The following is a 26,169-nucleotide window of genomic DNA, read 5'->3' as shown; positions in this document are numbered from 1 at the left end:
GAAATAAAATTGAGATTAAAGAGAGGATAGAAATTGGATATCTTCTCATTACCAAATGCAAAATATTCAGATGTGTTGCTGAGGGTGAAACATGGTTTAAGGAGGAGCCAGTCTATAGTAGAAGGACTCAGTGTTACAGACTTGACTCTGGGGACTTGCTCTTCTGCTCACTGCTGCAGTCCCAGGGTCATTTGACCCAGTTGAGCCTACAACTTTCCAAGTATAAAAACACATGCCTACAGGACAGGGTTTTTGTGGAATCACATAAGGTAATGAGTGTAAAAGCACTTTGGAAGTTATAAACCATTATACAAATATAAGTATCAAAATAATTTTATTATGACTTTAAGGAATCAGCACTGTAAAACAAGCTGTTTTCTGTGGTTAAGTATTACATTATAATTCTTCAGAATTTACTCAGAAAAAAAATTGTTTTAATCAAACACATTTTATTGTGTCTTTTTTGCACAAAGCCCTCTAACAAAATGCAGCCTGGAATACAAAAGTGAGTAAAATACCGACAGTCCTGCCCTTAAACAGATTGCCCTCCAAGGTGAACTCACATGCTATTGATTGATTGATTGATTGATTGATTGTTTTTATTCAAGGCAGTTACAACTTTATTCAGTGTACATATTACAGTGTACTGTAAATACAGCCTCAGTATTTAAAACAAATAGCAATGGAAGAAGCCCAGAAGTGTCTTTGTGTACATTTATATTTTATAATGAATGGGAAAATGGTAGGACTTTTAGATGGGCATGGCACTGAACTGCAGGAATCAATTATATAGATATATCAGACAAAGAATGTGGTTCTGCTGGTCATACCCAAAGAAAGAAAGAACAGAACTAGAAGTAGAAATGGGGAGTGGTCAATGGAAGATGTTAAAATGATCAAGGGTAAAGAAAGATTTTGAGGTTAGACCAAAACTATGTATTTATTCAATGTAAAAGATAAAGGAGAAATGGAATAAAAACTGTAATTTTCCTACCTAATTTCAGAAATCTAAAATTTGTGGCACTTTTCAGAAACTGAAATAGGCAGCCTGAGGAAAGCTATGGAAATGCTTCCCTTCATGATTGAAAACCCACCAAGTTAACCACATTTGGGTACAAGATAAGACTATAAATCAGTTCAGAAAAGGTAACAAAGTAAATAGACCTATTGACCTGATGGGTCTTGCATGCTGGAAACACAGGCTAGCAGATGCCTTTGTACTTTCCAGCAAGCCATCCACTGCATCTGTCAGAGCAGATTAGACCCCACGTGGAGGTGTTGAATGTATCATTTACATCAGGGTATAATATGCCTGCTTAACATATTAGCCTGAGATCCCCTTCCTTAAGGTCAGGATTCATACCTGTTTTCTCAGAAGCCCCTGCCTAGCACCTGGCAAAAAGCAAGAATGTTCAATAAATATTTTGGTTATTGTCTGACCTAATGGGGAGTCAGGTTCTTTTCTTTCTTTTCTTTTTTTTTTTTTTTTGAGTCAGGTTCTTTTCTAACCTCCATATCCATGTGTAAACCACATGTCGCTTCTTGCTGATATTTCTCCTATGTTTCTTAGTACAGCCAAATCATGTAGTAAGGCAAAGCATAGACTTCAGAGCCAGACACACTGGAGTTGAGTCTTGGCTCTACCACTTCTGGCTATGACCTTCCTTGACTTCTCCGAACCACAGTTCCCTATCTAGAAGGGTCTGATAGTGTATCTGCCTTACTGCATTGTCTTGAGGATGTGCATGGCCCATAATAAACACTCAAGAATTGGGAGCCCATGTTAGTATTATTATGTTTCTTTAGAACTTAATTAATTCAATACATAGTTTGTGGGTGTTCTAAAATGAATCAAATATGGACATGCCTTACGGACCTCACAGCACAGAAGAGTGAACAAGTACACATGTAGGGTAACCTGTGGAGTATGCTGAGGGTACAGGAATTACATGGAGCTCTGGGAGTTCACAGACCAACAAGTGAAACAGCCCTGGTCTGGTACAGCCAGAATTGTTTCTCAGTGGTTAGACTTGCCATCTTGGTATTCACTAGATACAAGATGGTTTTATTTTCATCTTTCACAAACTGCCCTCTAGATTATGTATCTGCATAAGCCTTGCCGGTAGAGATGGTAGAAACAAGGTAAGATTCCACTAAGATAACTGAATGAAAATGATAATTAGGTTTCTGTGGTATCAGTTGAATTTTTTTAACATACAAAAAGCATTTCATTGATATTTCTGTTATTGTAGTTTTGTAAGTCCAGAAGTTGAGAACTGGCTTTAGTAACTTTATAAACCTGCTATCCTTTAACTCTGCTGTTGAGGATGTGCTGGGGCCAGGGGTTCAGTGAGACATTTGGAACTAATTTCTTCACATCTCTTCTTTTACAAGGCTTTCAGTAAGGGATGATGAGAGAGCTGACTTTGAACTAATTTCCAGGTTTTTTTTCCGACTCAGAACAAAGTAAAAGTCACAAGAAGAGCAGGCAAAGGGAAATGGGTTTGGTTAATACCTTTTCAGGAACAGCAAGGGAAAGGAGGACTGACTTCTGCCTTATACCTTTTTTGTTAATCCTACTTAGTATCCACTTAATATTTTCAGTGAAAGAATACCAAGAGACTGGTGGGCATAATTCAAAATTTGTAAGTATCCCCAGTCCCTTCAACAGATGAATGGTCAAATTTTGGTACATCCATGCAATGGAATACTACCCAACAATAAAAAGGATTAAACCATTGATACACACAACAATCTGGATGACTCTCCAGAGTTAGGCTGTGTTAAAAAAGCCAATCACAAAAGATTACATACTGGATGGTTTCATTAGTATAGCATCCTTGAAATGACAGACTTCTAGAAATGGAGAACAGATTAGTAGTTGCTAGGGGTTAGGAGGGGATAGGTAGGAGGAAATGAGGATGACTATAGAAGGGCCAAATGAGGGATCCTTGTGCTGATGGAAATATTCTGTAGCTTTCCTGTGTCAATGTCAGTATCCCAGTTGTGACATCACATCAGTTTTGCAAGATGTTGCCATTGAAGGGAACTGGGTAAAGGGTACATGAGATCTCTCTGTATTATTTCTTACAACTGCTTGTAAATCTACAATTATCTCCAAAAATCAAATTTGTAATAAAAAAAAATAGCCACAGTACTATTTCCATGTGGATAACCACTTGATTTGTGCCTTACACCGGGAATCATTAACATATTTAAACTTTACTGCAAAAAGCAGTTGCTTATATAGCAACTTTTTTTCTATTGTAGAAAACTTGGAACATACAGACAAGAACAGAATGAAGTATAAATAGGAAAGTAAAGATCACTGCTGTTATGCTTTTGAAGTATTTCATTCTGTTTTTTTTTCTGAGTTTGTATATGTATTTTTCTACAGTCGTAATTGGGAATATACAGTTCATATGGTTTTACATTCTGCTTTCTTGAATTTTATATCATGAAGATATCTTTATGTCATTAAAATTCTTCAGAAGTAATTTCCAATTGGCTATACATTCCATGATATGGATGTTCTGTACTTTATTTAATCTTTCTCTAATTGTTTGTTATTTTCCCTCATTTTATATGATAAATATCCTCATACATAAATCTTTTTTTGCATTTCCTATTTTTTCCTTAACATAGGTTTTTGTAAGTGAAATTACTGAATCAAAGTACAGAAGCATCTTTAAGGCTCTTTGATACATGTTACCAGATTGCGTTCTGGGAAAGTGATACTCATTTACATTCTCACCAGTAAATGCATGCAATTGGATGAGGTCCAAGACCAGAAGTAATTAGAAACAGCGTAGAGTTCCAGAACAGAAAGATTCAAGATTTTTATCATTATCTAAAGCAGAATTTCTGAACCTCAGCACTATTAACATTTTGAGCTGCATAATTTTTTCTTTTAAAAGGCTGTCCTGAGCATTGTAGGATGTTTAATAGCATCCCAGGCCTTCCACACTAGATGATAATAATACAAACCATCACACCACAACCACCAACAGAAATGTCTCCAGACTGCCAGATGTCCCCTTAGGGGGCAGAATCACCACTGGTTGAAAACTACTGATCCAAGACTTAAATGTACAGTGAGGCACTTCCTGTTAGCATTTCACAAACACTAGTGTTCTGAAGCCTAGCCTCTTTGGATTCTTCTCTAGAGTATATATGTGAACATTGTCTGCAAAGTAAAATAAGCTAATCATTTCTTTACAGATGTGTAAGTGACTTTATTACTCCCCAGTATATAGCTTGCCTTACTGATACCTCTCTGGATTCCTGGTTAAAAGACAAAATTTAAAGAAAGTGATTGCACTACCATTTCCTTTGCCCTGCAAAAATTATTTGCCCTAATATTTAATATGGTATTTGAAAGTGTCAATATGCTCAGCCTGTGTCTTTGTCTTTGAATAAAAAGGGCCCAACAGGTTGAGAACAATTTGATTCTCGACTTTGTAAAGGAAGGAGATTGAGTGCATTGGAATTTTTACTGACTTAAGTTTGAGCCTTAAAAATCCTAAGAAACTGGAACACCTGAATGGCCTAGTCGATTAAGTGTCTGACTCTTGATCTCAGCTCAGGTCTTAATCTCAGGGTCATGAGTTCAAGACCTGCGTTGGGCTCCATGCTGGATGTGGAGCCTACTTGCGGGGGGAATCCTAAGAAGGCTACTTTCCTCAGCAGGAGCACCCATTCTTCGAAGGTTTGGCCCTCAGATCTACAGCTGGCTTTACCTTTAGTTCTTGGTGAAATACACCTGTATGAAAGGCTCACCTGTGTTATTTCTGTAGTATTTTAAAACATCATGGGGTCATGGAAACGACACACTCTTCCTGATGTATAACTTGTTGCACCCAGATCTTCCAGTAGCTTGATTATAGTTGATGAATTTCCTTAATTCAAGTAAGACCAGCTTGAATGTACTTTGAAACATGAGAAGCACACAAATACATTGTCACAAACAGAAACTAAAAATACTGTCATTAAAGTAATATGAAATTCACTTAAATCTATCCAGTAAAGACATGAACCTTTGAAGTTCTGTTTGTTGGTCCATTGTTCTGAAGTGCAAGACTGAGGTTAGTTTGACATTGACTTTTTCTGTACTGGCTGTTTCTTTTCTGTTTGTTCCCCTTAGGAGCAGTCTCACAGGTGCTGGATAGCCTGGAAGAAATTCACGCACTTACAGACTGCAGTGAAAAGGACTTAGATTTTCTACACAGTGTTTTCCAGGATCAGCATCTCCACACACTACTAGATGTAAGTCTATCAGTCTGGGGTTTTTTTAATTTATTTATTTTTAACAAATTGAATATTTAGTTTACCTTTTTTACTTTACATAAGTTTCCAGACATCCATCATAACAGTCTGTTTACAGTCTCAAGTCTGAGATATGTAGGAAATCATCCATTATAGATTCATAACTGAAATAAAGTATATATAGCACAAATGCAATACAACATAGCAAGTCACCATAAAAAGAATTATGTATGTATCTCTGTGTATGTGTTTCTATTAGAAAATCCAGCCGTGATTACTTTTTGTTGCTCTAACCATGTTTTAAAACACCATACCTGAAGCATGACTATCAGAGAGAGAAAAGCAAATAAGATACTGTGCAATGAACACATTTCATAGTTAACAATGCTGGTTTTCATAGACTCAGTCTTCTTAAATATAAGAATATGTGCCATCATTAAATATGACAGACTCTACTGACAGCAGTTTGAGATACAAAGAAAAATCAGAAGCTAAGAGTTCACATCTGCCATTATTTCAGTCATATTTTAAGTAAAATACCTTTCTTAGGTAACTTGGTTGACTTGAGCAGTGAAAATTTTCTTAGTACATAGTAGTCTGCTAGTATATGTTAGTCTTTTTACAAGAAAACCATCCCTTTATAAGAAGAGAATGTTATTTGTGTTGAGGTACCTAGGACTTTTTGGTGGTAACTCTCATAAATCCACCATAGGACACAAATTACACTAAAGCAATGTTCCCCAGAATGTATTCTGGGGAACATTGCTCTGGGAGATAGTGACCGGCATTGCCATGGAGGAGAAAGGGAGTAGATCCTAAATGTATGGGTTAAATTACTTACTGACTAAATCAGTTAGGGAGATGCTACATTCTTTATTCTTCTATACAGATTTACAGTGGATATTAGCATATTACCAACTCTGAGATATCCCATAGCAAAGAAACTGGATTGACTTTGATAGCATTTCTCAAACTCTAGGCACAGAACTTTATTCATAGTCCTCTCATGTTGGTGAGGACCAGTTTGGGAAAAGCTAAGCTAAGAGCATTGCATTACGTTTCAACTTCACACTATGCAATTGTAGGTAACCTACAGTTGCCTCTTTCCAGAAATACAATCAAATCAAATTACTTATCAAATATTAAAAATTAGTTTGGCTTTTTTTATAGTGTCTGTATTAATCAGGCCTGACCAACTACTATAGCATTATATGCTATAAATCCTAAAATTTGAGTGACTTAAAAGAATAAACATTTGTTTCCTCCTCACATCACAGTCCTGTAGATTGGAGTGGGGTTGGGGGTGGGGTGGTTCTTCCACACAGTCATTCAGGGATCCAGGCCTCTTCCACTGGGTGGTTCTGCCATCTCCCAGGGTTTTGGAATCTTCCACTGCATCATTTGTACCCAGCAGCAGATGAACAAAATGGAAAATTTCGCAGAGCCATGGTTGGAAATAGACTATATCACTTTTGCCCATATTTCAATGGCAAGTACTAGTTACATGCTTACCTAGCTGCAAGAGAGCTAGGAAACGTAGTTTTAAAATGTGCTAAATGAAATAAGCCAGACAGGGAAATATAAATGCTGCATGATATCACTTACATGCGGATTCTTTAAAAAAAAAAAAAAGGCAATCTCCTAGAAACCGTAGAATCATGATTACCCTAGGCTAGAGGTATGGGAAAGGAGGAGAGGTTGGTAAAAGGGTATACAGGCTTTCACTTATATGCTGAGTAAGGTTTGAGGGTCTAATATATAACATAATGACTATAGTTGATAATACTGTATTGTATAATGAAGTCTGCTAAGACAGTAAGTGTTGTCATGGAGTGCCTGGGTGGCTCAGTCTGTTGGGCATCCAACTCTTGATTTCATCTCAGGTCATGATCTCAGGATAATGAGATCAAGCCCTGTGTCGGGCTCCGTGCTAGGTATGGAGTCTGCTTAAGATTCTCTCTCCTCCCTCTCTCTCTGCCGCCCCATACATGCACACATGCTTGCTCTCTCTCTCTCTCTCTCTCTCTCTCTCAAAAAAAAAAAAAGAAAAGAAAAGAAAAAAAGGAACTTAAGTGTTCTTACCAAAAAAAAGTTAAATATATGAGGTGAAGAATGTGTCAATAAACTTGTTTGTGGAGTCCTTTCACAGTATACACATTCATCAAATTCTCACGTTGTACACTTTAAATATATGACAATTATGTTTGTCAGTTGTCCTTTACTTAGAAGGATAAAAAATGAGTTTTCTCTTTAATGTAATTTATCTTACGTAATTTGAGGACATTTTCAGAGAAGTTTAATTTCAAATAACTGTTACTTTCCTCAGACCTTTGAAATTCATTCTATTTTATGCAGAGTTCTTAACATTCCTTTGTCTTCTTTATTCATTGGCTAAATATCTATTGTTGTCTATCTGTGCTTCATATAATGCAGAAGGTTTTTGCAGATGTGAATTTCCCACAAAAGTTCTCCCCTTTACTAAACTAGCAAGTAGGAAATTCTAAGGAAGCTGCAGCTGCAGCAGAGCATGGAGATCTGGTTTATGTCAGTGTAGTCAGTGGTTATTAGGTCATTGCTAAGATCCACTGACCTTTTAGATCGGGAATGGATTTAAAGGTTCAGACAAGCCCAAATTGGTTTTCACGGTTGTATTTTTTTGGCTAGTGTAACAAGGTATCTGTGCACACCCAGCTTGAGACTGCAGGGGAAATGCAAGAACATCTCTAGCTTCTACAAGGAGGAGCAGATACTCAGACGCAGACTGGACTTAGGAACTGAGCCAGGCCACCACTTTATTGCCCAATGCTAAGCTCTTCAGACCTCATGTGTTTTGAATAACTGCTCTGTTCTTGGGTCAACATTGTCGCAACTTCAGAAGAGATTCTTAGATTTTAGTCAAGAAAAACATGTTAAAGTTCTTTTGGATTCTTACAGATTATAAACGTAAAGTGTCTACAGTATCAGCATCTGCCTTGTCAGTACATCTCAATTAGAAAAGGAGCAAGGGGACTGAGAAGGAGCTTTGCCCAGTAAAAAGACACCATGTCTGCAGAATTTTGCACACGAGTACTACACGTGAACCCCAGACACCCCCCCCCCTTTTCCTGCCACCGAAATGACCTGACTTTAAGGCCGTCCCTGGGCAGTGCTAGGTTGTGAAGACCCAAACTGACCCATCCTTCAAGGAAAAGCTTAATCATCATGAATGACCTAAGCTGTCATTAGAACATGCTCTCGTGATCTACAGCTCATAAATATAGTTCATTCAGCTCTTGTCTCAGAACTAACAGACTCCATTTCAATAATATAATCAATGAAGTATTCAGGTAGCTGCCAAATAGAGAAATCTAACCATTAAAACAATTTTAAAGACTTAAATACTTAGTAAAAAGGAACATGGTATGACCAACTCTGGTCAAAGTTTGAAAAGCTTTTTCTCAATTCATTTCTCTTCCTTCTAATGTTCCATAGTCCATGCTTGGATTCGAATCATTTTGTTTTACAGAATCAGCACTGGTTCTTTTTGTAAGGATTCCAAGTAGTGATACCTAGTAGCATCGTTTTGTGGGCCATGGACTGACTGTCACTTAATCCCACTGAGCCATTTTATGAAATATCTATTATATTTAAATAATTCCTGTTAATTCAACAACACTCTAAACAGCTAGGTTTGAGGTCATCATTTTTAAACTGACAAAAAGAAACAGGATTAAGTTCCTATAGGAGACTAAGGATCATCTATTACTTTATTTTTTTCTAAGTCATGCCTTTAAAATAATCTAAAAATGCAAAGAAATATTATTAGAATTTGAAGGAAACAAAACATCTGGTGTGGAAAGAATTTACATTAAAACAAAAGGAGAAATACTGTGGTTGCACTGAGAAGGGAAATGCTTTCTGATTTGAATTCTAGTAAAACACATCTCATTTAATCTGTAGTGAGAAATTAGAAAAAAAGAAACAGATCCAGAAATTTCTAAATGCTTGCTCCCCAACCAGTTCTACCTGGCACACATATGCCGCTCCTCATTTTGTGGGGAGAAATAGAGGCATGATGAAGGGCCATGTTTGCTCCAGCTTGGTCCATATGTCTACTTTCATAAATTAAAAGCACTGGTGCAGAGATAGTATGTGCATAAAATATACAGATCAACTTTAGTAAAATGCAGTTTGGCATGTGTATGAGTTTGCTGAGGCTGTCACAACAACGTGTCACAAACTGGGTGTCTTAAAATAATAGAATCCATTCTCTCATAGTTCGGGAGGCCAGAAGTCCTAAATCAGGGTGTCAGCACGGGCCATGCTCGCTCCAAAGGCTCCAAGGAAGACTCCTTCCATACCTGCTCCAGCTTCTGGTAGTTGCCTGCAATCTCTGTGGGTTCGTTGGTTTATAGATGCATCCTGCAAGTCTCAGCCCCCAACTTCACATGGTGTTTTTCTCTGTATGGGTGTGATTCTGTGTCTTTACACAGCCTTCTTATAAAGACACACCAGTCATTCAACTTAGGGCCTGCCCTAATCTAGTATGACCCCATCTTATTGACATCTATTACATCTTCAAAGACTCTATTTCCAAATAAGGTCACATTTTGAGGCTCCAGGCAGACATGAATTTTGAAGAGAGAATATTCAGCCCAGTACCAATAGATAACTGATTTTGCCCTGAATTGATTATTCAGGTATGAGAGTAAGTTACCCAAATTTAATACAAAATAGTGAAATGTTACCCGGTCACTTGTTAAGCAAGCTTTCTTGGGAATTGGTGTTAAGGTGTACGTATGTCTTTTAATGATATTTTGAGTGAATTCTGGGTTGCAGCTTGTATGCGATACATTGGATTGTCTGATGACAGATGCATTTTTGGACTAAAAAATCAAGAGAATATTTCAGTTATAAAGCATTTTGCAAATGTTATTTGGTGGTGATTCTTGGTCTTCTCAATATCTTGTAGAAATTTTCCTGTTACAGAATAAATGTTTACTTTGTAAGTCAACAGTGTTATAAAACATTGTTAAATGACACATTTCTCTCTCTCTCTGCCAAACTTTGCCAACTAGCTTTAAACATTCACCTACCAATCTGTCATACCTCTAAACAGCTGTTAGCATTCGTTACACACTGCTGTTTCTATAGTAAATGCGAAGCCCCACCTAATTATTTTTGTGAGAAGTCCTAAAATTGTTTAATTTGTGATTAGATTAATAAAGCAGAAAATCACTGCAGTAGCAACTTCACACTTTTTATATTGACTTATATGTAAATTTTTATTATAGGTTAACTGATACTGATAATGATACTACATTAGAAATAAATCATATATTGACTTATATTTAAATTCTTATTATAGGTTAACTGATATTAACTGATAATGATACTGCATTAGAAATAAATCAATGTCTGGAATCCTCCATATTTTTTACTACTGACATACTATAGTCTTTTACCGTTTAGGGAGAGAGTTTTTTTTTTTTATCCGGCACTGGAAAACTACAACTCTTGATTTACTATTTTGCTTTTTTGGAGATGATATTAAATTAGTAGTCCTATTTGGGAACAGCATATTTTTAGAACTCAGAAGTTTCCTAAAGGGGGAAAAATGGAACTTCTGCAATGATGTTTTCCAGCAATTTGGGGTTTGAGAAGTAAGTTGATAGACTGTTAGGTTTGGATGTTTAAATAGATTACCAGTCAGGAAATGCCAAAGCTAAATTTCCCATGAATTTGTAGTCCAGTTAAGTTGGGTTTCAATGTGTAGAATATTAAGGCCTGAGGACTTTCAGAAGCTGAATTACTGGGACCTTCTCAGCGTACCTTCTAGCCTTAAGCATGAGCTTCAGCAAATATGAAAAACCAGCTGGGTAGTGGGCCAGTGGCGTGACCTTTGTGCCACTTGCCTCCTAGGGCTGGAAACTGAAGTGCTCTGCTGCTCACTGTGGATATAGGGGTCTCTCATTCCACTGATCATAGCTGGATGGGCAAAAACTCCCCTAGCTATCAGCATACCCAAGTGTTAGTGTCTGCGGAAAATTAGCACATGACACAAAATTCCTAGGGTAAAGAGAACCAGAAATAGCATATATCCTGAATATTTTCAGAGTAGTTTTTCTTCATTCTAAGAAAATATCAATAAATTTAGCAACCCCAAAAAAGGCTACTAGGTATATGGCCATTCATTAAGCAGCAATAGAAAACAAATTTAACCAGAAACAAAGTAATGATTGTCTACTCTTACCATTTCTATTCAATATTATGCTGGAGGTTCTGGCAAGTGCATTAAAGCATGAAAAAGAAATTCAAGTTATGCAGATAAGAAAGGAAGATATAAAGCCATCTTCTCACAGAGATATATTCTAAGGAGTTGTTAGAAAAATCTATTAGAACTAATAGGCAAGTTTAGCAAGACTGTAGGATATAATATCAATATACAAAAATTAACCATAATTTCTACATATGAGCAGCAAATCATATAAACATAAAATGAAGGAAATACAATACCATTGAAAAGAATAAAATACTTAGTGAATTGAACAAAGGAAGCATAGGACTCATGTACTAAAAACTACAAATACTGCTGAAAGTAAAGGTCTCAGTAAATGGAGAGAGATTGTTGGATTGGAAGACAGTATTGTTATGGTGACAGTTTTCCCTATATTGACCTATAGATTCAAGACAGTCCTTGTCAACATCTCAGCAGATTTTTTTTTAAGAAATTGACCAGCTGATCCTAAAATTTATATGGAAATGCCTAAACAATTTTGAAAAAAGAAGATCAAAGTTGGGGAACTATTTCAAAGCTTTCTACAAAGCTACTGTAATGCAAATAGCACAGTATTGGTGTAAGGACAGACATATATATCAGTGAAACAGAATAGAGTTCAGAAACAAACCTTCCTGAGGTGTTTGGGTGGCTCAGTCGGTTAAGTGTCTGCTTGGCTCAGATCATGATCAGGGTCCTGGGATCAAGCCCCACATTGGGCTCCCTGCTCAGTGGGGAGCCTGTTTCTCCCTCACCTCCCCACTTGTGCTCTCTGTTGCTATCTCTGTCGCTCTCTCGCTCTCTCTCTCTCTCTAAAATAAATAAAATCTTTGAAAAGAAAGAAACCAACCAACAAACAAACTTTCCCATTCATGGCCAGTTGACTTTCAGCAAAGGAGTCCAGGCAATTCAGTGGAAAAAGGATAGTGGTGTTTTGTTGTTGTTTTAACATGCTAGAGCATTTGGATATCCATATGCAAAGAAATGAACTTAGACCCTTACTTCACACCCCACACAAAAAAATTCCACAAGATGGATCATAGATTCATTTTAAGCTTAAAATAATAGTTTTAAAGAAAATGTAGGAGTAAATCTTCAGTACTTTGGGTTAGGCAGAGAGTTCTTAGATTCAGCACAAGGGAACTCTTGGGGATGAAAGAACGGTTTTAAAACTGTATTGAGATTATGGTTGTACAACTTTTTTAATCGCCGTCATCCAACTCTACACTTACATTGCACAGATGATACAGTTTAGAAGTGATACCCCAATAAAGCTTTCAAAAGTGAAAAAATGAGAAGGAATTCCCTTTTACTTTAAAACAAATCTATTTTACCCTTTTTGTATTAAAGTCCAGCACTGTTGGAAGTTCCTTCCATGTGCTATGGGTTATAGTATACTGGGAATGCCATAATGTACTCTGACTCCTTTAATCTATCATTCTGACTACAACAGCACTTTCTGGTCTCCTAGAGTTGTCCCTGTGTCCTGACACCAACCCAGCAAAGCCAAACTGCCTGCTCTCAGCAGTCCCCCAAGCCTACTGTGAAGGGGTCATCCTAGTAGATTTTATAGGGTCATCACACTGATTTCTTCCTCAATATCTCACATTCTGGCTACAAATTTACCACTTACTGACTTAAAAATGCTAAATCTGTTTTTTCTGTCCAAGGAACTATTTTTATTAACCAATACATGGCTATGCCTCATGATAGAAGTCCAAATTATCTTTTTTATTTAAAAACACTATGAGTTACATAATTGTATATATTTTTCAATAAAAGGGGAGTACCTTCTCAGCAACATATTGAGGTATTCATTTCTTCTACATGCAGATACATTTTCATCATTTCCCAAAGTTCACAGCTTTTTAACAGATTTGACATTCCAATTTTTTTGTCTTTTTACTGTGGTAAAATATACATAACACAGACTTACCATTGTAACCATTTTTAGTGTACAGTTCAGTGATATTAAGTATATTCATGCTATTGCACAACCATTACCACCATCCATCTCCAGAACTGCTTCAAGCTTCTGCAACTGAAACTCTGCACCTATGAAACAGCAACTCCTTCTCTCCCCAGCCCCTGGTAGCCACCATTCTTCTTTCTATCTCAATGAACATGACTAGTGTGGATACCTCATGTAAGTGGATTCATACTATACTTTTTCTTTTGTGACTGGCTTATTACACCTAACATAGTATATAGTCAGTGTTCACCCATGCTATAGCATGCATGTATCACAATCTCTTTCCTTTTAAAGGCTGAAAACTGGGTGCCTGGGTGGCTCAATCGGTTAAGAGGCTGCCTTCAGCTTAGGTCATGATCCCAGGGTCCTGGGATTGAGCCCCACATTGGGCTCCCTGCTCAGTGGGAAGCCTGCTTCTCCCTCTTCCTCTGTCCCCCCACCCCGCTCATGCACTCTCTGTCGCTCTCTTTCTCTCTCTCTCTCCCTCAAATATATAAAATATTTTTTTAAAAATAAAGGCTGAAAACTATACCATTGTATGTATATACCACATTTTTTATTCATCCAATATCGATGCTTTACAATAGATAATTATATAATAGGAAAAACCAAATTCTCAAAAATAAAGCTGTCTAGTAGGAGGGTATTCAGCCTTTCCTCCATCCCCCTGTCAGTTGTTCTGTGTGGGCTCCAAGTTAGCTCCTCTGTTCTACATCTTTGTGAAAGGAATGTGTGATTTTCAAGGAAAGTATGATTAACTACAGGAATCTCTGGTTCCCTTATTTGTTCAGATGAATTACTTCTGAAAACAGGGATTAGAATTTACTCTGAAATACCAAGAATAATGAATCAGTTTGTCCCTCATCCCTGTGTTTCCCACTGAGTGCCACTCTCTTTTTATAGCACTATAGTCAACTTTACCAGAAGGCAAAGGAATGTTCAAATACATCAAAATGCAACAAGCACTGATTCTTTTTCATGCTCCTCTCAAGGAAGGGAGGAGTTTTCCCCCAGAAAGGAATGTGATATGCTCACTTGAAGAATATTTGATGGGATTGGCTTCACCATTCATAATCCAATGGCATAGCTGCTTTCTTCTCTTTGTGTCCTTTCTAACATTGTCTCATTAAAACCTCTTCTGCCAAGCTCTTTTGTTCTCTTTTAACTTGCCACAACAGAAATTTATTTTTGCTACAACTACTCATACACATGCTTAGTGATTACCTATGCAAAGTGAAAGTCCTATCATGAGTCAAAAATTATATTACCTTAGTGATTGCATACAATGTGACACACCTGATATAAATGTTTTCTTTTGAAACAGCAAATTAATAATAAGATATTCATTAAGTTAAATATCATTTAAATATTCTAGATGCATCAGAACAGCACATTAAGAAATGAGGCTTCTGGGATTCTGGGATGTCTGGGTGGCTCAGTCAGTGAAGCAATCTGCCTTCAGCTCAGGTCATGATCCCGGGGTCCTGGGATCAAGCCCCACATCGGGTTCCCTGCTCAGCAAGGAGTCTGCTTCTCCCTCTGCCCCTCCCCACAATTCATGAGTGCTCACACATGCATACACACACACTCTAAAAAAATTTTTTTAAGAAATTTAAAAAATTAAAAAAGAAATGAGGCTCCAACACTTTTTTAATGTTACTATTTTAATGGAAAAGAAATTCATACCCTAGTGAAATTTCTCACAGGTGGGCAGACTCTTGGATCTGGTATTAAAAAGTGCCCTATTTCAGAAGGCTTGAGTAAAAGCAAAGTAAAGCCACCTACCTCATCAAACTAGTGGTTTTTCCTTATACTTTCTCTTGCTTGCTCAATAATAGGCATTATGATTTGTTTCTTGCTGGGCTTAATTTTAGAGTTATATGCCAGCTGAAAAAGGCTGACAGAACAGTCATGTTAGGTCATCTGAGGCCACTGCTTGAGTTTCTCAGAAAGAGCTGCCAACTGCCCAGAATCTACCACAGTGGCCTATATTGTTAGGCCACCAAAGGGGGAACAGTCTTTTTAGACCGAACTAAGAGGTCAAGCAGGTCTTAATTTCTTGGTTTCAAAAATAAATCCCCAGAAGTGAGATGTTCTAATGGGCTTGAAACAAAAGCAGCTCTGTATACAGACAACTAAAACCTAAACCAAATGAGGCCTTCCTTTGGGGTACTTTCACTGTCAGAATCCAAAGTACTGTGCGGCCCTCTCAAGAGCTCTTGAAGTGGCCTATATGAACTGATTGTTCAGTTTCCTTTTTGCCGTCAGAAGAAAACTTTCATAATTAATTTAGCTACAGTAGCATATTACTAAGTCAGGTGGGCCCCTTCTTATGACTTCAGGTAAGGATGTATACCCCCATCATGATTTTCTAAAGCTTCATTTAGCATTTCACTGCTATACCATTTGGCTAAAGTTTTCCTAGGACATCTGACTCAAGGGCTTCCAGGAACATTCTTATTGGGCACAGAATACAATATACAGTCCATCAGATACCTATTTCTAACTTTAATTACCCAAAATAACCTGAGCCATAATAGTGGGAGCAGCCTGAACCTTTCTCCAGGGCAAATCTAAATTCTGGAGTGAAACTCTTGCTCATTTTATTACAGTCACTAGGTTTGTGGATTTGACATTCTTTTTTTTTTCTTTTTTAGTTGAGAAGTTTAGTTTAAGATTTATAAAATTTAGCTATTTATATGTTTTCTGACCTTCCAAAGGGAAAGTTAGCATGAAGTACAAATTGTGGAGGGATAGTATGCAAATAAAACAAAAGTATATTCTTTACCCAGTCTCCAGACCATTAAATACACCGCTCTTCTCCTAGTTTGGACTGTGTCTTGATGATGCCAAAGATCTTTGGAAGAGCATTTTCCTATTTCTAACCTAAAGACAGCAAGTTGATGTATAAAGTTGAGCAGGAAAAGTAGATGTTTAGATCTCGGGAGATTTTCTTCAATCTCTGACTTTATAAAATCAGTTCCAGTGCAGTAGTTGAATATTAGTTCCTTACATTTTCGTAATGAATCTCCTTTCCCTCACAATTTGCCAGATTTCAAATGTATTTCTTTTTTAAAAAAAGATTTTATTTATTATTCATGAGAGAGACAGAGAAAGGCAGAGACACAGGCAGAGGGAGAAGCAGGCTCCATGCAGGGAGCCCGACATGGGACTCCATCCCAGGACTCTAGGATCATGCCCTGGGCTGAAGGCGGCACTAAACCGCTGAGCCACCCGGGCTGCCCTCAAATGTATTTCTAAAAAATACTATACTGTTGGATATCACTAGCTGACCTGCTAGGTTCACTGAAAAGAAGTGATGTTGAGATTTGTTTCTAATCACCCAGCTTCTTCACAGACAACTCACAAACTGTAAAGAAAAATCTTAATAAGACACACTCTTTCCAGAGCAAGTCATTTCAATTCCCATTATTGTTTTGAAGTGGAAACTCATGAACACCCTTATCTGTTTTACTAGGATCGCAGACACATTTCATTACATACTTGGCAGCTAAACATTTGACTCTTGAAAACTTGAATTCCTTTCCAGCAGGGAGTCTCTTTGAAGTTAAGTGCTAGAGGGTGGTTGCTAATGAACTTCAGCAGAGTTCCCTGCAACTCTACAAACCCATTCATTATTGCAAAAGCTATACTCTTATCCTAACCAATACACATTCTGGTCCTGAGGTTTGGTTTTCTCTCTGCTAAAGTTAGGGCACTTGATGGGATGAGCACTGGGTGTTATACTGTATGTTGGCAAATTGAATTTAAATTAAAATATGTAAAAAAAAATAAAAATAAAAAAAATAAAGTTAGCAGGATATATAAGCCAGTGATAGTAACTTTATGGTTCTCTGCCAACCATTGCGTTTTAAATGTTGAACTTGCTAAATGCTGCGTATAAACTGAGAGCAAAAGAAAAGCTTCTATTTGAGGACTAGAAACCAGAAGAACATGAGATATGATGGAGTATGTTTTTTTTTTTTAAAAAAAAAAAGGAAACTTGATTTAATGTGTTGAATGTAAATAAAAAGTGACATCTTAATTGATTTCATCCTTATGTTTGAAAGTACAATCTCAGGAGAGTTGAATTTAATATTACCACCAACTTTAGTCTGCTCTGTTTAAAATAGCCCATCTCAAATATAGAAGTGTGCCCTCCTAACAGAACTGTGCTTATATTTCTTAAGACAGAAAGATTAAGCTGTCCATATAGTTGTGTGTGGTCATATCTGACCCAGTGCCAGAGACAAGCAGAGAATGGCCTGTCTGGGACAGTGTGAAATAGTCCGTTCCCCTTGCAGCTGTTCACATTTCCTCATTTTGGCTGTGTGTGTGTGTGTGTGTGTGTGTGTGTGTGTGTTAACAAAAAGTGCTGAAGTTGGGTAACTTCATTGGAAAGGGAAAACAGTAACAGGTTCATTCTTGTTTTCTCCCTAGGGATAATTTATTAACATTCTTCTCTCCCTCTGCCTTATCTTCTACACCTCAGCTTTACAAATACATTATATTATCTTCCAACTAAAGGTTACTGGAGGTGAGGTGGGCAGTGGAATGGGTAAAATAGGGGATGGGGATTGAGGTGGGCCCTGTGATTAGCCCTAGGTGATGTGTACAACTGTTGAAATCTGTATGGTACACCTGAAACTATTATAACACTGCATGTTAACTGAAATTAAAAACTTAAGAAGCACCAGGGTGGCTCAGTTTGTTAAGCATCTGAGTCTTGATTTTTGGCACAGGCCATGATGTTAGGGTTATGAGATCGAACCCCACATCGGGGTCTACACCAGGTTCTCAAGACTATCTCCCTCTTCCTGCCCCCCCATTACACTTTCTCTCTCTCTTTCTCTTGCTCTCTCTCTCTCAGAAAAAAAAAACTTTAAAAGAAAGAGAATTCAAAAACAAATACACTTGATATCTTCAAATTTCAGGAAACCAAATACCAGAAGGAAATATATTTTTCCTTTTCAATCCACCGTGAACTTAAGCTTCTTGAGCAGATGTTGGCAAACTACAACGCTTGGGCCAAATGCAGCCAGCCACCTATTTATGTAAATAAAGTTTTATTGAAACACAGCCATGTCCATTCACTTATGGATTGTTAATAGCTACCTTTGAATCAACAGCAAGGCTGTGTGGTTGACAGAGTCCTGACTGCCACAAAGCCTAAAATACATACTATCTGGCCAGGAAATGAATATAGAATTACAGCATTCTTTAACAGGGCAAGGCTTCTGGTTGATTGGCTTATATCTTTCACATCACATTTAATATATTTTTTTCCTACAACCTATAAATAGCATTCTCTACAGTTCTTTCTCCAGATATTTGCTAACAGTGTCTCCCTGGCCAAAGACTTGGTGTATTTCTGAAATCTGATACAAGCCAAGGAAATCCAGTATGAGAGAAAGGCTGACACATCAGTTCACAGTCTAGTCCCTGCTGCTCTGGCTGCAGAACCCTGAATGTGACATTTATCTCACTGGACTTCAGCTTTTTCCTTAAGATGGAGAAGCTGATGAAGAAGCAGATTACCTTAAAAACAAAAGTGGAGGAGCTGAATCATGTTGGTCCTCTTCTACCTTGAAAATCTGATGAAGTCACTTGGCCTTGAAACACACATCAAAAAAGAAATATGGTCAAAATAGGTTTCTTAATTTTGAGGGAAAGTTTTTTTTTTAATTTTTTTTTATTTATTTATGATAGTCACAGAGAGAGAGAGAGGCAGAGACACAGGCAGAGGGAGAAGCAGGCTCCATGCACCGGGAGCCTGATGTGGGATTCGATCCCGGGTCTCCAGGATCGTGCCCTGGGCCAAAGGCAGGCGCCAAACTGCTGCGCCACCCAGGGATCCCTTGAGGGAAAGTTTTTAACTGTGCAAGAAGGACCAAAGATCAATGATATCTGGTTCCTAAAGAAACAAGCTAAGAAAGAAGTATTCCCAGTCTGTTTATTTTTATGTCACCCCAAAATTATTTTTAAATACCTATTTACAGTTCCTATGCACCAGCTCAAACACACCTTTATTTTTTAAAGAAATGTGTATTAAACATCTCCCGTGTACTCAGCCCCCTGTGAGGTGCTATTACTGAATGTCAAAGAACTCAAGAGTCTGGTCATGGAAAAGAGGAAGCAGCCCTTAAACTACACGTTCCAGAATCCCATCCCACAGGCAGCCAAGGCCCTTTTGGCTATCGATGCACTTGACGTTGCAGGCGTCAGATGTTGGCTGTGTCCTGGGTTCCACATCATAAGTGTACTCCAGAGCTGCCCTTGGCAGCACCCTCTCAGCTCTTGCACCCAAGTGTTAGCCCAAAGCTACTTACTTCCAGGTCCCTTTGCTCCATGGAGGTAGCCCTCTTGTGTCAAGATGACTGCAGCTAGATCATACTCTGAGGCAGCTCCTTGACTCACAGAAAACACACACATACACTACAAGTATGGATTGCCCTATCACTGGCCTCACTCTGCTGGCAGGAGCTACCCCAAGTGGTCTCCAGCCAGGAGAGAGGCAGGCATCAGTGTCTTTTCTTTTTTTTTTTAAGATTTATTTATGAGAGAGAGACAGAGAGAGAGGCAGAGACACAGGAGGAGGGAGAAGCAGGCTCCATGCCGGGAGCCTGATGTGGGACTGGATCCCAGGACTCCAGGATCGAGCCCTGGGCCAAAGGCAGGCGCTAAACCGCTGAGCCACCCAGGAATCCCCATCAGTGTCTTTTCACTTGGGATCACAAACGTCACCCTGTCAAGCTGCCCCAAGGACTCTGTCTCACAAAGGGCTCTGACCTGGTGCACCAAGATGGGCCTCATAAGTCGCTGTGCCTCAGCGAGGATCCCTCCCGAGAGTGAACCAGTGAGCTCGCTACTGGACCTCCAGCTTCTGCACCTGGTTGGTTGTCTTGGAGTGTTCACCATCCTTCACTTGGCATGAGGAAGAAGGCCGCTCCCTCTGCCTTTCTCCCCAACAGGAAGGAAGGGGAGATCCAATACTCATTGTCCTCATCCTGTGACTCCTACAGACTCCAGGTTTCTGCCTCTGTTAGGCAGTATAGGGCATTAGTGTATTTAAGGAAGGACCATCTGGGCTGCCTTTCCCAAGCCCTAGAGGAAAGAAGCCTCTGGCAGCTTTCTAGCAGTCTTGGTGCTGCTTACTTCCTGTTGGCCTTAGCTCTGGGCTCCATCTAAAGGTCCAAGACAACAGAGGAAGTCCCAAATCACATCATTCTAGATTGTCTTTATACATGCTGCAGCCTGCCTTTGTTCTCAAAACCCAGCCACTTCTCACTTGCCCCCATACCTTCACAAAATTCCACCTGGACTTGAACTTTGAATCCATAAGAATGAGAAGTTGAAAAGCTACTCTGACTACTGTTTTAAAAGACTAATGTTACATTACATGAAAGCTTTCCTCCATTGATGATTTTTTCTTTACCTGCCTTGCCACGTTTCTCAGATGGTTTCTATTTATTGTGGGTATCCCTAGAATATTTGAGTCCCTAAGGCAAAAACCCAGTCACAGAAATTGAAGAGGGAAATGAAGGTTGGCATGTGATGCATGCACATCCAGGTAGTCCCCAACTTGGGTTTCACTCACTGAGATCCCTTCCAGTTGACATCAATTGGGGACCAAACTACTCTCAGTTGTTCAAAGGGATCAAGCTGGCATAGGTTTCTGGGCCTTTGGCTATATGTGTCTTTGGGATTTGTGAGTTCTTTGAGGACAGTAACTGTCTTCGTCTCATTTTCATAACCCCAGTAATTAGAACTGCACTGCCTAGTACATAGTAGGACCTCAGTTTGTGGATGGATGGATGGATGGATGGATGAGTGAACAAGGGATCCCTCCTGATGGTGACAAAGTAAGCCCCTTTCCCTGCCACTTCCCGCCTTGGTTCTAACTTGACCTTTTGGTTAATGAGCAGGCAGTTGAGATTCATCAGTGCCTGCCTGGACTGCTCCAGTCCTGGGCTCTCCTAGGAGCTAGAGGAGCAGAGCCCAGTGTCCCCACCTCAGACAGAAGACCCCTTCTTTTATATCCTTCCTACTGTTTCTGCCTTGATGGGAAGCACCCAACCTCTCCCTCGTCCCACCATTATTCCACTGAAATTTGGGTGAATATGTGATGAACTGGATCAGGCCAGACCAAAGGAGCAGAGGAAAATTTGGTCTGAGCACTTTTTTGGGAGCAGGTCCCTAAAAGTATCAAAACTCCAGGCACCTGTATGTCACCTGTGAAGTGGCTGTAAGGCTAGAACAGTGGTTCTCTCTTTACTACTCTGTGACTCAGTTCCCCCATCTGTAAAATGGGAATAATAAGGGTCTCAACCTGATCATGTTGTTTGAGGTTAAACAAGAGAATATATATTAAGAATTTTGACCAGAGGCACCTGTGTAGCTCACCTGGTTGAGCTTCTGCCTTTAGCTCAGGCCGTGATCCCGGGGTCCTAGGATCGAGTCCCACATTGGACTCCCCATGGGGAGCCTGCTTCTCCCTCTGCCTATGTCTCTGCCACTCTCTCTGTGTGTCTCTCATGAATAAATAACCCTTAAAAAAGAATTTTGACTAATTACTAGCATTTAATAAGTATTCGATGAAAGTAGCAATTCTTATTGTTGGTACCTACTACTGTTACTCTCAAAAGTCAGCACTTGGGCATAAGATTCCCAAATACCTAAGGAGTTTATTAAAATACAGATTTCTGGACCCCTTTTCAAATTCTGAGTCAGTAGGTCAAGAGTGGGGCCCAAGAATTTCTACATTTAACCACTCCAGCTGGTGCTGCTACAAGTCCTTAAGAAACCACACTGACATAAGACCTAGGGAATTTTTCAATTTCTGGTTCCTTACTTTTGATGGGTTGTTCTTCGTCTTCTATTTTATATTGCATTTAAGAGTATTTCATTTATCTCTGTAGGCTAGTCTAGAAACCTAACAGTATGTATGACATTATTTCTATGGGACAATATATTCCCTAGCTCCAAATTTCAAAATTTAGAGTCTTTAGAGATAGAAGGCATTCAAAGGATGAAGACTCCTGCATTCTACAGGGATCTGGGTGAACTTTTGTAAACCAGCCACATATCACTAGTTCCCTAAATGTTAATACAGTTGACCTTGGAACAACACAGAGATTGGGGGGCTGACCCCTGCATAATCAAAAATCCACATATAACTGGCTCCCCCAAAAACATAATTACTAATATCCTAATGTTGACCAAAAGCCTTACCAATGACATAAACAGTCAATCAACACATGTTTTATATACCTGTTATATACTATATTCTTACCATTAAGCTAAAGAAAAGAAAATCTTATTAGGAAAATTGTAAGAGGGGCGCCTGGCTGGCTCAGTCAGTAGAGCATGTGACTCTTGATCTTGGGGTCATGAGTTTCAGTCCCATGTTGGGCATAGAACTTACTTTTAAAACTAAAGGGAGAGATGGAGGGAGAAAGAAAAGAAAAGAAACCCCTTCTCATTTCTAGAGGAGAAGGAGCGTGGGCAGAATAGAAAACTTGTCAAGAGACTCCTAGCACCTAACAAACTGGCAAATAGATACATAGATTTATATAAAATGGTAATACACACTACTAATCTACTGGTGAGGGTACAGAGAGATAGGTACTCAGTGCTAATCAGTTTGTAATTGGGGCAATCTTTAAAAAATATCATAAGGAAGAGAAAATGAAGTACAAAGTACTGTACTGTGTTTATTGAGGGGGAAAAAACCTGTAACAAGTAGACCCATGCAGTTCAGACCCATGCTGTTCAACGGTCAACTGTATATTTTAAACAACACTTTACTACTTATACTATGCATTTAACCTCTGATTTAGCAGTACTTTCTCCAGGCCATTATTTTTTTTAATTTTTATTTATTTATGATAGTCACACACAGAGAGAGAGAGAGGCAGAGACATAGGCAGAGGGAGAAGCAGGCTCCATGCACCGGGAGCCCGACGTGGGATTCGATCCCGGGTCTCCAGGATGGCGCCCTGGGCCAAAGGCAGGCGCTAAACCGCTGCACCACCCAGGGATCCCTCCAGGCCATTATTTAAAAATGGTCACCGCTCTATCTTCACATTGTTCTCATTGGGCATCTTTGTAATTAGTTTATGTATCTATCATAAGGCATTTTTATGTGTGGTATGGTCCAAACACAATTATAAGGCTTTATCTTGCATCAGTATAAACAAATCTAACCGTAACCTGAAGGATGTATACAGTCAGTATTTGACCTGTACATTAGCATTGTGGTGCATAGTAGGAAGAAGGAAAAAAGAACTAAACAAAAAAACAAAACAAAACAAAAAAACCTCCTATTTTAGAGAAATTAGGAAATAGACGTGGAAGACTGGCCAAAATCCATTCCAATGTTTCGCAGCAGACTGTCAAATGAGCCATTTGGCTTAAGGTAGAATTAATATTTTAATTGCATTTCCACTCCACAGAGATTTTTCTTTAAAGAATTAAATTAATTGTTTTCAGAAAGTCAAATTTTGCATCAGTTAGATTTGTGGGGTTTTCAAAATACATTTAGATTCTTCTCAGTGTCTTATGCTCTGTGAATTCGCAAATTCAAAAGGAAAAAGTTCATGTCCTTAATTTCTTGCTGAGGGATGCCAGCACTGATACTGTTAATAAACAGCCCTGGTGAAACAAGCATAAACCTTTTGTGAGAACATTCCTTCCTAGAAGGAGTTGGGTTTGCCCTTTCCCAAGATTTAGATTTCGGTGAGAATTCTTTCAGACATGTCTTGGCCAGAAAGCATTCTTTCATTTTGTTCTGTATCCCTGTTATTGGATGCTGCTTCTCCCAGAGGCAAAAAAAAAATATTGCAATTCTGAAATAGTGATGGATTTTAAATGAGAAAGGAAACTGCCGCAGTGACAGGATCCCGGACCATCTATTTAAAGATGATTTTCTAAAATAATACACGTAAGACTCCTCTTGCAACAAGTTTCACTGAATGAGTAAGACATTTATGTACATGGGAGGATATCACTGAAATCATCAGCCAGCGTTTGTCAGAGGGAGGTATTGTTTAGTGAAATAAACATGAAGCTCTGAACTTTTAGCAAGGAATTATGCGTGTTGATTGGATTCTCTTCTTTGCTTTTAGCTGTATGACAAAATTAACACAAAGTCTTCACCACAAATCAGGAATCCTCCGAGTGATGCAGTACAGAGAGCCAAAGAGGTAAGTGATATATTTTGTAAATGTATCCGGGTGTTATATTTGCTACCTTGATTGAAAACATTGCTGCTGCCATAGACAGAGGTTGTTTCCTTGGAGTCACAATTGGACTGTTGCAATCAGATTTAGTATTTCTAAGTTTATCACTGAACATTTTACATACAGGAAAGAAAGACAATCCTCAGGGGTGACACTGCCTCCATTTCTAGTTCTGATTCTGCTACATAAACTTGAACATATTAATATATCAATTGTACTTCTCTTTTTTAAAAAAATTTTAAAAAAATTTACTGTGCTTGGTGGAAATGGACTATGAAAATTTGAGTTGCTTTTTTAAGGTGATAGTGTTTGGAAGTTAAATAAATATCTACAGCAATTAAGTATACTGAGTTCAGAAAGAAGTCATTTTTATACATTATCAGCTAGTGTACATGGCTGTATCTGTTACCAACTTTAACTTTTTTTTAATGTGTTTTTATTTTTCTTTAAGTAACCTCTACACTCAACATGGGGCTCGAACTCACAAGCCCAAGATCAAGAATTGTATGCTCTAAAGAATGAGCCAGCCAGGCGCCCCAACTTTTTTATTATAGAAACATGATATTGCAGAAAGTTTGGATAAATAAAACTCCATCCAAAATCCCATTACCCTAACGCAGTAATTTTCATTTCTGAATATACACTTCCAATCACTATCATTTGCATATAAATTTTATTTTTTATTTCTTTGCATATACATTTTATAGAGCTGCAATCAAAATATATCTTTTCTTACCTAAAATTATATAATCGTTTTCCAGTGTTTATAGTTGGTCTTCATTAATATAAATTCTAATGATGGCACAAATCTTCTTTGCTATTACTAAATTATAATGAATTGTCAACTCCTCCATTGTTAGACACATAGTTTTTTTCCCTTCCCTTTTTGATGTTATAAAAGTCTGTATGCAAATTAACATTTCCCTTTAAAAACAGTTTTTATACAGTGAGACTACTAAGTGAAAGTGTATGAAAGACAGAATCCCTTCCCTCCCAGATTTTAAATGACATACCTGCATTGGAAACTATCTCATTCACTGAGAAACAAGACCATGGGTGTGTGCTACTGGGCCTGTCCATGCAGTTAGGGGCACCAATGAAGAGAAGTTCTCTCTGACTTAAAGGACCACACCTTGCTGTTTAAAATTACAGACTATGTGAGTAGCAGGGGACCAGAGAGAACACATGGTTTCATCCTTTCCTTTCACTGTTAGAAAAACTCAAAGCATAATACACAGTTTGCTTATCTTCATTAAACAATATGAATTAACAGCATAACCAGCACTTGCTAGGGGTTTATTTAGATAAGAAAAAAAAAAACCCTGGAGTGTTTGTTTTAGTCTTTTTCCTTCTTCCCTGAGAAAGTGACTGAGTAGCACTGAGGTATGCCTGTGAAATCCAAGCCTTAGGCTAAGTGATCTCTTAATGCTCCTTCC

The 26,169-nt window shown here is 38.4% G+C and overlaps 1 protein-coding gene across 8 annotated transcripts in view; it reads left to right on the top strand.

Annotated features, from left to right (window-relative positions):
- The window catches only part of CASK (calcium/calmodulin dependent serine protein kinase), a 348,892-nt gene that overhangs the window by 263,789 nt on the left and 58,934 nt on the right, over window positions 1-26,169 (top strand). For all 8 annotated transcript variants that reach the window (XM_055337533.1, XM_055337531.1, XM_055337539.1 and 5 more), the window contains exons 11-12: window positions 5,144-5,265; window positions 24,620-24,697. In XM_055337533.1, coding sequence (XP_055193508.1) covers window positions 5,144-5,265; window positions 24,620-24,697 — 200 coding nt within the window. The remainder of the gene's footprint in view (window positions 1-5,143; window positions 5,266-24,619; window positions 24,698-26,169) is intronic.

This window comes from Nyctereutes procyonoides, unplaced genomic scaffold (assembly GCF_905146905.1).
Source record: "Nyctereutes procyonoides isolate TBG_1078 unplaced genomic scaffold, NYPRO_anot_genome, whole genome shotgun sequence".
Lineage (NCBI taxonomy): Eukaryota > Metazoa > Chordata > Mammalia > Carnivora > Canidae > Nyctereutes > Nyctereutes procyonoides.
The sequence above is the reverse complement of the archived record's forward strand: the minus strand, read 5'-3'. Positions and strand labels throughout refer to the sequence as shown.